Genomic DNA, 12,381 nt, shown 5'->3' with positions numbered 1-12,381 from the left:
ATAAGAAGAGTAAGCAGACAGGAGGAGCAGAAATTCCCAATCACCTCCCTTGGCCTTCAAGTATCCCTCTAGAGCTCCCGTTGGAAGACCCTAGCAAAAGAAAAATGTAGTTTGCAAAGTCCCAGTCCCAGTGTCACTAAGAGGGGTTGGAGCTAAAAGATGGTAGCCTAATAATTGGAACAATAATCAACCTGGTTCTTTCAGTTAATACATTGCAAGGAAAAAACAGGATGGAGGGAAGTGTATCAATTAAAAGACATGTCAAACCAATTGTAATCTGTGGAACATATTTGGATCCCAATCTAAACAAACCATACAGATATTATGAGATAATTGAATTGGGTATGAAATTATATGAAGGATTATTGTTAATTTCTGTAGTGGCTAGAATGGCATTGTATTTTTTTTAAGTTCCTAGTTTTTAGAAATACATTCTGAAATACTTACCAATAAAATGATGTCCTGGATGGAGAGAGGTGAAGGTGGTGTTGAAAGCACAAGATGGGACATGATGGTTATTAGGGCTGGGTGATAGGCATGTGGGATTAATTTTATTCTTCTCTGTATGTTGTATATGTTCAGAATTCTCCATAATAAAATGTTTGTTAAAGCTGGAAAAATTCCTTTCATAAACTCTTTTTAACCTCTTAGATTGATAGTCAAGCTTTTGCTTTCCTTGATCATATACTGTTGAGAAAGCAATATTTGGAAACATTGTTGCATTTTTAACAATATCTTTAAGAATTAAAAGGTACATACCTTTGATGCCATAATTCTGGTTCTAGGAACTACTTGTAAATCTCTTTAAAGGCATTTATACATGGATTTTTATTGCAGCAACAGCAGAGGCTTGGAAACAACTTAAACATTCATCAATATGGAGGGGACTAGTTTAATGAATCATGATGTAGTCACATTGTAGAATACTACTCAGCTATTAGAGAATAAAGAAGTTCTAAATAGAGTGATACGGAATGATCTCCAAGTAAGAAAGCAAGGTACACTGTGTGTACTGTGTGTGCCTTGTCTCATTTGTGTCCTTCCCGCCAAAAAAAAAAAATAATATACTTTAATATATCTAGATTATCTTTGGAAAGGTAGACCAGAAACTAGTAATAGTGGTGGCCTCTGAGACAGGGAACCAGTTACTAAAGGTTTTAGAGTGAGAGAGAGAGACTTGCTTTTTCACTGAAAGAATAATAAAAATGGGAGCAGGGATGAATGGCTATTTCTGGCTGAAACTATGGGAAAGACTTTTTTGAAAAATAATGATAATAAAGGTATTGCTCTTGTCTAACAAAAATAGAAAACATTAACAGGTAAATATAATAGATATTACTATAAGATATAAAATAACTTCACTTACAAGTGGGAAATATTATCTGAATTTTTTTTTTTTAGGTGGTGATAGTGGACTGGATGGGTTAGGAGGACCAGGTGTACAACTAGGAAGCCCAGATAAGAAAAAACGCAAGGCAAATACACAGGTAAACTGACGTTTTCTTTAATAACAGTTTTTCTTTGCTAGTATGATCAGGCTGATGAGGTAAATTTAAACTTGGTCATAAGTTCTGTTTTCTGTTCAAGTGATTGTACTTTCAATCATTCATTGTACTTTCAATCAATCGTTCAAGTGATGGTACTTTCTTTTTTTTTTAGGTGGATTCTTGCTCTGTTGCCAGGCTGGAGTGCAGTGGGGTGATCTCGGCTCACTGCAACCTCCACCTCCCAGGTTGAAGCGATTCTCCTGCCTCAGCCTCCCAAGTAGCTGGGATTACAGGCATGTACCACCATGCCCAGCTAATTTTTGTATTTTTAGTAGAGACGGGCTTTCACCATGTTGGTCAGGATGGTCTCAATCTCTTGACCTCGTGATCCGCCCGCCTCGGCCTCCCAAAGTGCTAGGATTACGGGTGTGAGCCACCATGCCTGGCTGTATTTTTTTTTGTTTAAGTCTGTAACTAGTGGCTATTGTCGGACTATAGGCATAGAGTAGATATTGCGAAAAGGAAGTGTGGGCAAATTAAAATGCTTGTTCTTAGGCTGGGCATGGTGGCTGACGCCTATAATCCCAGCCCTTTGGGAAGCCAAGGTGGGTGGATTACTTGAGGCCAGGAGTTCAAGACCAGACTGGCCAACATGGGGAAAGCCCCTCTCTACTAAAAATATAAAAATTAGCCGGGTATGGTGGCACACTCCTGTAATCCCAGCTATTCGGGAGGCTGAGGCATGAGAATTGCTTGAACCTGGAAGGTAGAGGTTGCAACGAGCTGAGATCACGCCACTGCACTCCAGCCTTGGTGACAGCGCGAGACTCTGTCTCAAAAAAAAATTAAAGTTAAAATGCTTATTCTTAAATCTGATTTAAAGGTTTTTAAAGGGCATGAATGCCTGCAGTTCTATTAAAAGATTTAAAAATATATAATAACAATTTTAACCTGAAATAATTGTTCACCTATAATAGTGATTTAGTATTATGTGCATATCACGAAGCAATCATGATGGAGGCCTTTTTTTGTTATAACTTGTGGTTATAACAAGCAATTATACAAACAGGCTCTCATTGTTTTATTCTTTATAAATCTGAAGCACTCTTTTTATGATAAAGGCTACTAGTAAGTATATGTGTAAAGATTACTGATCTTTTTATCATTTTGACCACCATCTGTTAAACTTGCAGTGTAACTAAAACTGGCAGTTTATTTTTTCAGTCTGAGGCCTAGAACTTAATGTTTTGGGAATACTTTAATTGTATCTCCCTGAAGTTAAGCTAGGGGAAGAACTTAGATTCTGATTGTTGTTATTTAACTTTATGACTGTTTGGTGTATGAAAGGTATTTTAGGTTAGACTGCTTTAGTATTTAAGTGAAAGATTCTAGAGTTATAGGTAAGCATACTAAATGAAAATTAGGATAATGAAGCTTCTTTTGAAAGTTAAATACTTTTAGGGTTTGAAGTTACAATGGATTTGAGATCAGAAAATCATACCTTATTTTCTTTTGTAAATGAAATAAACCTAAATATTTTTATCAGCAAGTATAATTAAATATAAACAGTCAAAATTGAAAGGTCAAGTGAAGATAATAAATGTTTGTAACACTGCAAGAGAAATTTGACTAATACTAGGTTCACAGGTATTAAGGTAACAGGACAATTTTAATAATGTATTTGATCAAAAACATGTATTTTACTTTACATTCTCATTTCAGGGACCTTCTTTTCCACCATTGTCTGAGTATGCTCCACCACCGAATCCAAACTCTGACCATCTAGTGGCTGCTAATCCATTTGATGACAACTATAATACTATTTCCTATAAACCACTACCTTCATCAAATCCATATCTTGGCCCTGGTTATCCTGGCTTTGGAGGCTATAGTACATTCAGAATGCCACCTCACGTTCCCCCAAGAATGTCTTCCCCATACTGCGGTCCTTACTCACTCAGGAACCAGCCACACCCATTTCCTCAGAATCCTCTGGGCATAGGTTTTAATCGACCTCATGCTTTTAACTTTGGGCCACATGATAATTCAAGTTTCGGTAATCCATCTTATAATAATGCACTAAGTCAGAATGTCAACATGCCTAATCAACATTTTAGACAAAATCCTGCTGAAAATTTCAGTCAAATTCCTCCACAGAATGCTAGCCAAGTTTCTAACCCCGATTTGGCATCTAATTTTGTTCCTGGAAATAATTCAAATTTTACTTCTCCATTAGAATCTAATCATTCTTTTATTCCTCCCCCAAACACTTTTGGTCAAGCAAAAGCACCACCCCCAAAACAAGACTTTACTCAAGGAGCAACCAAAAACACTAATCAAAATTCCTCTGCTCATCCACCTCACTTGAATATGGATGACACAGTGAATCAGAGTAATATTGAATTAAAAAATGTTAATCGAAATAATGCAGTAAATCAGGAGAACAGCCGTTCAAGTAGCACTGAAGCCACAAACAATAACCATGCAAATGGGACGCAGAATAAGCCACGACAACCAAGAGGTGCAGCAGATGCCTGCACCACTGAAAAAAGCAATAAATCTTCTCTTCACCCAAACCGTCATGGCCATTCATCTTCTGACCCAGTGTATCCTTGTGGAATTTGTACAAACGAGGTGAACGATGATCAGGATGCCATCTTATGTGAGGCCTCTTGTCAGAAATGGTTTCATCGGATCTGTACTGGAATGACTGAAACAGCTTATGGCCTCTTAACTGCAGAAGCATCTGCAGTATGGGGCTGTGATACCTGTATGGCTGACAAAGATGTCCAGTTAATGCGTACTAGAGAAACTTTTGGTCCATCTGCAGTAGGCAGTGATGCCTAATCAAAGGCATTAACTAAAGTGGGTTTATTTTCCTGTGCATTGCAGAAGTTCATTGACACTGGATTTTAATGTTTTACATTATTTTTTTAAATGCGTACACAAAAACATTATTTACTTAGTTTTTATTAATAATTCACTTCATCACTAGAGCAAATTTTTTATTGTCTTTGCTTGCTGTCTTAAATGAGAATAATGTATATGGGGGTGCTTTAGAAACATTTATAAATAAATGTTAGTTGTTGTTATTTATCACAAACATAAAAGCCTCTTGAAACTTCAAAATAATATATAACAAATATAGGCAAGTTTTAACTTTTAAAAGTTAGAATCATTGTAAAACGTGTATTTCAGTGCTGAACTTTGGTTGTACCATATTAAAGATTTAGCTCAAAAAGTTTATCAAGGATCCACTTAACACGTCTTCACAACATAATATATGTAACTGTAACATGGGGGAAAGCATACATTTTTATGGATTAAAAAAATAATAGTATGACACCAGATTCCTCCTCCACTAGGGTCTTTGGAATTAATGAATTTCATATTTCAAGTGAGTTTTCAGGATATCTGTTTGTACAGATACAAGACAGATCTTAGCATATAGTAAATTCTCAGTAAGTATTGTTGATTAACTTGTGGATGGTACCACATGAAATTGCTAATATTAGATCAGTTGAAAATTGACTGCAATTAGTAAAGTTGGTGTAACGTATCTTCCCAGTTGTGCTATTTAGAATTATGATAGTATTATGCTCCTACTTTTCTTTGATATTGAGTTGTTTTGTTATTGTTTATTGTTTTCCAGAGAAATACTGTAGTATCCACAGAAGAATTGTGAATACTTTTTGTATAATTTTGAACTGGGACATATTGCAGATGAGGAAGGTAGAAACATCCATTTGGCCTTAGAGGGCTCTGCTAGTAAAAGAACTACTCAGTGGTGGTTTGAAAAATCTTGTTCTGGGGATCTGAATTTCAAAAATGAACCCTAGGGGAGATCAAAATCCATTTTAAACAAAGATCAATTAAGAGCCAAAGTGAAATCTAACTTGCAAACAACAGTTTGAAGCCTTGCAGCAGACTTAAGGAGTTCCCGCTCTGACTGGGGAAAAGTATAAAAATGGACCTGAGAGTACCCTCTTGAAGGATGATCAAGAATGGAGACAGTTGGAGGTGTGCTCATTAAGATTCAAAACAGCAGAAATCCATTTTTGGAGCAGATTATAACCTGTGGCCAAAAAAAAAAAAAATGTGTACTGTTTGACAACTAATGGCAATTTATACAATCGTTGGAGGCTGGTAAAGCTCCCTAATATGTTGCCACCATTATCATTGCAACCAAAAAAATTCTGAAGATTGTGTGGTGATCTACGAAGGAGATAAACAATTACTGTTATTTAAACCCAAGTGAAACAATGATGGCAGCAGCATATTATCAAGAAATTTAAATTATGCATGAAAATGTGATTTAAAAACAATGTCCTTTGGGTAACACACAAGAACCTACACTTTTACAGACAAGGACTTGACCTCACATGTCACAAGCTACTAAAGCAAAGTTAAGTGATTAGGGCTATGAAATTTTGTCATGTCCATTTTAGTCACTGGACCTTTATTCCATGGACTACTGTCTATCATTTGGAGCTTTTTCTAAGAAACAATGCATTCCCCAATGGAGATGAAGTAACTGGAAGATGTGAACAATTTATACAGCCTAACAAATGATGAATTTTATAAAAGTTAGACCTTTAATATTCTGTTGGAAGAAAACTATTCATGCTCCTGATGCATATTTTGATTGAATAAAACTTATTTTTTTAAATACAGTGTTTTAATTTTGACCTACAAAAACAGCAATTTCATATGGTACAAGGTAATATAAGGTTTTCTCCATTTACCCTTGACTAGTTAGAGGTGAGTACAAAATATTTTCAGTAGTTGTAAAATATTTATCTTTACAATTTTAGGAAACAAAATGATATAAACTATACTTCTAGGTACTCCTTTGTGTGAAAACTTTACCAGTTGAAGCAGGTTAAAATGCAGTATTTTGGGCTGACAGATATTTGATGGTGTTCAGTAGTGTACTTGAAGATCTCATTTTACTTGGAGTTTTTGTTATACGTATTTCTCTAAATGTTTAAGGACCTAGTTATGTTGCTCCTGAAAGTTTAATGAGTGCTGATTTTTAATAAATGATGCACTGTATGCTATATGCCTAGTTGTAATATCAGATCATGATTTATTATTACCCTGAATAGAGCTAGATGATAGATATTTTGAGTAGAACTTTCCAGTGTTCTCAGGAGTTAACACCTTACATGGTAGTACTTGAGTTGTGATCATTACTAAAATCAGTTATGCAGTTTCTTAAACTCTTTATCTCTTTAAGTTTCAGTAGTTAGCTGTGTTTGTGAAAATGAAATAACCTCTCCCAAGCTAGTCTAAAGGTATGTGTTATGCAATATAATTCATTTTCTATTTCCACATAGTTGTTTTTAAAAACCTACAAACAGGTGAATTTTTATTCAGGTGTTTAGGTCTTCAAAGCACCTTACTTAAATAAGAATCTGTAAATATTCAAAAGAAAAACTCATGGTTCATTCTGATAGTGAATCATAGCCAAACTATAATCATAGCTGATGAATAGTGTTCATATGTTTGAATTAATTTTCTTACTAGTTCTACATTTGTCTCTACATAATGCTAAGTCAAAAGTTATATAGATGCTTTTGGATGGAAAAAGTGATGAACTGTAAGAATAGCCAGATGATAATTTGTCTGAAGAAGGCTATTTTACAAACTGAAATGGCTTCTTAGGATAAATGATAAGCTGCCTTCAACTTTAAAAATATGCAGTGATGGAAAAAAACACAGGTGGAATTGTACCCTTTTTGGTATAATCCCTTTCCTTCACTGAAAGTCCTCATCTTACACGCACGCACGCACACACGCACACACACACACACACACACACACACACACAGTTTCTTCAACATCCTTGAGTTCTGCTTAAATTCAACCTGGCTAACTATGAGCATCTAGGTTTACTCACCAAAGCTAGGTTATTGACAGAAAGGTGGGGTTTTTTTGTTTGTTTTGTTTGTTTTGTTTTTTGTTTTTTTGCCAGTCTTGCTCTGTCGCCCAGGCTGGAGTGCAGTGATGAGATCTCAGCTCACTGCAATGTCTGCCTCCCTGGTTCAAGTGATTCTCCTGCCTCAGCCTCCTGAGTAGCTGGGATTACAGTTGCCCACCATCACACCCGGCTAATTTTTGTATTTTTAGTAGAGATGGGTTCACCATGTTGGTCAGGCTGGTGTCAAACTCCTGACCTCAAGTTATCTGCCCGCCTCAGCCTCCCAAAGTGCTGGGATTACAGGCGTAAGCCACCACGCCCGGCCAGACAGAAAATTTTAAAAAGCATCAGTTCCTTTCTCAGAACTTGACTTGCTCATGCACTAGAGAATTTCTGGTCCACCTGCTTCTAGGTGTTACTCGACTCACTAATACTGAAACAGCTTAGCTTGTGAAAGATAAATTGTTCTTCAGACAGAGTGCTTAGAATTAGATTTGTGATCAGTGTTCTCCTTTTGTGTGAAATACTTTAGAGTACTGCTATTATTGTTATTCAAATTAAAAGGTTATATACATAAAACTAAAGATTTTCTTATACTAGTGCTTATTCTTCATAAACACAGTGTAAAGAAATCTAGTTTTTTGGTGATTTTAGACTCCCAACTCTGCCTAGTGGCAGAAAAACCTCTTAATAGTATGGATCATCATAAAATCTGCCAACTTTAATCCAAATAAGTATCAAGAGTCTTTATTCAATATTCTTTCAAACTTGTTTGTCTTGAACAAATTAGAGTTTTAGCACTTATTGTTCAATGTACTATAGTAATTGTATTTAATAGTAAGAAAATATATAAGCAATGATTTTTTAAAAGGGAGTTCTCAAGAGTTTTGGATTTCTTTCTGCCGTGTATAGAGGTTTCTTATGCATGGACATTTGTGCTGTTTTATATCTTTTTCAATTAAAAAAAAATTTTAAAGCATCCAGGCTCCCAAAGTTCATTTGTAAATAGTGGCTTGGAACTCTACACAATAGGGAAGCTCCTAAAGGCTCATTTAGACCATAATCTAGTTAATAGTATCATGCTGAGCTCTCAGTTTTCTTTAGGAAACCAATCAATCAATGTAGGAGGGAGAAAGAAGCAGAGGTCTTGTCTTTTTCCTGATGTGATTAGGAGGTTAAGTTCTTTGGTGTGGGTTTCTTTGCATTTGCGCCCTTACCATGCTAAACTCTGGTGGAATGTATAAGCAGCCTTGGCTTTTCCTCTCCTGGATGCTCTGTGCTTCAACATTTTATATCTTTCCTCCCATCAGAAGTCCTGTGTCTTTGTGTGGCAGTAGTAGTTGGCTAGACTTTAAGAGAAAAGCATTTTCTACTAAGGTATGAATGAAGATAGTGGGAAAAGTGTCATTAAATTTCTTTTTTTAAAAAGGATGTTTATTAAGAATGAATCTTTAATATCTAACATTTCAAACAATATGACCGTATTTCAGATACCATGGGAAGCAGTACGTTTAGTGAATTAGCTGGTACTGTCTGAGGGTACTTCCAGTTTCCTTTAGGTTGTTGTGACTTTTCACAGCTTCCTCTCCTCTAATTCTGAACTTAGAGATTTTCTTCTCATTTCTAATTTTTAGTAACTTATTGTTCTATCCAGTAGGCCATTATAAAAGTCACATCTGCATCTTCCAACTTGTGGTACAGTGATGGGAATTTGGAAGCACCCCTGGAGCAAAGAGGCTAGGGATAGCATTAACGTCTCCCAAGACATGTGGTGTAGGGGAAATGAAGGAAAGACTGTGGCCATGTATATGCCAGGCATTAATACATCAGAGGCTGCCTGTATTTAATTTAAAACTTTTGATGAAACTCAATGGATAAGCATCTTTGTCATATTTTGTCAATAATACATTACTTGCAATTATATTAAAACTTATTCTAAATACCTGTACCTTTCTTGTTCTGTAGATGTGTAGATGATGTTGCTTGTTTGTCAAAATATTATCTTTTATAAAAGAAAGTCCTGCTTCTTATCATGATGTATGTGACTTAAATGATTGTTTCATATTAAAACTATTTCTTCCTTATGTACTGTTTACATATACCTCTTTTTGGGATATTAGTTCAGTACTTTTATACAAATCTGAGTGTGTTCCACATTGGTGACATGTATTTTTGCAGTAACTTTTTGTTTTGTTCTTAGAGCATGTCTAAAGTAACACATGCACTAGTGCTGTGGTCTGTGGCAAAATTACTGTAATTCAAATTGGAAAAAAAAAAGTTTCCAGACTTTGTCCAACATTTATTCCTATGGCAAAGGAAATTACTATGTAATACTAATTATTTCTTATGCTGGTATGTTTTAAGCTACTCTATGAAGTATGTGAAACATCAATATTTATGGATTAATAGATGGCCTGATGTCTTTCAAATGGGAGAGGAGTAAATTTTAGTGTTACCAACTCATGACACTTGTAATACAATAAATCTTAAAATTTTTATTTTCCACTAACAGGTATAATTTACTAAATAATTACCTTAAATGGCAGTGCATATTAGGATTTTTTAGCCCATACTACTAAAATTATATAGTAACTTTGAACTTATGCTGACATTTCCCAACCAAAAAAGACATCATTCACTTCATCATAACCAAAATAAGTAGTACTGTAATATTTATCTTCATTTATTTAGACATGATTAAGATACCGTAAGACTCCTCTAATTTACCTGGAATTTTTAACCATTGATTCAAGGACTTGAATGCTGTTTACTTTGTACTACCTGATGAAAGGATTTGGTAATAAAGGTTATAATCAAGATTTTAAAGAAAAATGTTTCATCTTGAAGGCAAATTTTTAAGCTTTTTATTTAGAGGTGTTTACTTAAGAATAGTAATTTAAAAGCATTCTTATTTTGTCATTAAGACAAGTACCCAAAAGAATTGTAATAAGTAATACTTGGCCAATGCAAATTTCTATATTTGAAATTATACACTTGAAAGAAAAAAATGAATGCTTGTGAGTGCTTGAACTGCATATCTTTTTAAAAATTCAAATTTTAGACATATCAGTTTAAATTATGCTGAATAAGGTTTTACTATGCCAGTGATGTATATTACAAAATGTCTACCTATGTTATGTTAACGATATCTCTATACTGCATCATATTCAGCATGGTTATGGTATATTTTGTACTTTCGATTGTGGACTATTGATAGGATTGATATAGCAATAAATCTGATTCAGTCTTAATATTTTTTAAAATGCTAGATACCATACTGTATCATAATCCTATTATATTTGACGTGAATGCCCAAAATTTTGGTAGTTCTATATTTTATGTTAAAAATTTAGTATTACATGTTAGGGATTTATTTTTGTCTGCTATTTTCACATACGTTCTTTTAGAACTGAGTCTGTTTCTATTTAGATCATAGAAGTCTAAGGAAGTATTATTAATTCATGAACTGCTTTGGGGAAAAATTTAAATAAAGTATGAAATGACTAGATTACCCCAAATTGTTTATTTTTTTTTTTTTGGTTAATGACCAGGTTACAATTTTCAGACAAATAAAATTGGCTTAAAAACTGATTGAATATAGTAGATAATGGAAAGTTTGACTCTTTAAGGGCTTCCAAGTGTTAGACAAATACATTCTCAATTCTGAATTACTTCATAGTAACTACTTAAATAATGGTAAGCCAATTCTCCTTTTTCTTTTTGACGTATTTAACACAATTTGCGTCTTCTGATCCCATTCCCTTCTTCCCCAAAAACCATGCTAGAATTTAAAATTGGAAGAGTTTAATTTGTCATCTACATTTTAGTTTTTTTATTCTGTAGATAAGTAATAAGACAAGTAGACGTTCTGCTGTCAAGACAGTCCATGTTATTGTTGGCCATTCTTTTCAGGGATAATGCTTAATGTCATTTGTGCATTGTATAAGGAATGTTGTTTATCAGTATATAGACCTACCATTAGTAGAAATGATGTATGGCAGGCTTTCTTGAGTAATATGTATTGTAAGTTTGTTTCCTATAGTGTTATTATGCTTCAGATTCTTTTAAATAAAGCTAGTTTTTAAAGAGAAAAATAACTTTTTAAAGCGTTTGACTTTCATCAGGACAAGTAGGTGTGAGAATCTTGGCTTTGGGTGGGAGATGTCCAGCATAACATCAAGCAGGGAATAGCCTACAATTTATCAGTGTAATTTTATACTGAGGAGAGAACCAGTATTTTTAGTCAGGCCTTGCTGTATATATATATTTTTATGTGAATTCTATTCAGAAAACTGAGTCCTGGATTTCCTTAAGAAATTGTGAGCATGACATATCTACTTTGATTTTAACAGTTTGGGACTTCAGTTCTGTTAGTAAAAATTATTTGGAGAAGAGTTTTACAACTTCAGCAGCTTAATGACCCCTGGGGCAGAGACACCATTGTAGCAAATATTAAGAACAAACTTGTGGCTGGGCGCAGTGGCTCACGCCTGTAATTCCAGCTACTCGGGAGGCTGCGGCACGAGAATCACTTGAATCCAGGAGGCGCAGAGGTTGCAGTGACAGTGAGCTGAGATTGTGCCACTGCACTTCAGCCTGGGCGACAGAGCAAGACTCGCGAGACTCTGTCTCAAAAAAAAAAAAAAAAAAAAGAACAAAGTTTCTTGAATGATAAGACCTCTAAAGTTTGCTTGAAACAATCATCAGTTGCCTTGAGTCTGTTACATAAAAAGAGGCTGAATAAAATAATGTGTCAACTGATGAAAGCTTGACATTATAGGTAAGAAGTGATAAGATGAAATTATCTCAAGATAAAATTTGAATGCGTGACATTTCAAATTTAATAGGAAAAAATAAAAATGTGTATCTTGCTGGAGGAGAGAGAAGAAAGATATATAGAGAGAATTTTTATCAAATAACATTAATTGATGCTCTAAGTGACTCCTGTTTTAAACATATAGCAGTGATAAA

General features: G+C 34.6%; 1 protein-coding gene across 6 annotated transcripts in view; it reads left to right on the top strand.

Moving 5' to 3' along the window:
• The window catches only part of PYGO1 (pygopus family PHD finger 1), a 66,094-nt gene extending 54,590 nt beyond the window's left edge, over positions 1-11,504 (top strand). For 3 of the 6 annotated variants that reach the window (XM_063652635.1, XM_063652637.1, XM_054451760.2), the window contains exons 2-4: positions 1,402-1,487; positions 3,210-4,352; positions 5,140-11,504. In XM_063652635.1, coding sequence (XP_063508705.1) covers positions 1,402-1,487; positions 3,210-4,334 — 1,211 coding nt within the window. In that variant the 3' untranslated portion in view covers positions 4,335-4,352; positions 5,140-11,504. Of the gene's footprint in view, positions 1-1,401; positions 1,488-3,209 lie in introns of all 6 variants that reach the window. The other 3 variants (XM_063652634.1, XM_063652636.1, XM_054451759.2) reach the window with 1 other exon arrangement.
• The last annotated feature ends 877 nt before the right edge of the window (positions 11,505-12,381 follow it).

This window comes from Pongo pygmaeus, chromosome 16, assembly GCF_028885625.2.
Source record: "Pongo pygmaeus isolate AG05252 chromosome 16, NHGRI_mPonPyg2-v2.0_pri, whole genome shotgun sequence".
Taxonomy (NCBI): Eukaryota; Metazoa; Chordata; class Mammalia; order Primates; family Hominidae; genus Pongo; species Pongo pygmaeus.
This window is presented reverse-complemented; position numbering and strand designations above follow the sequence as displayed.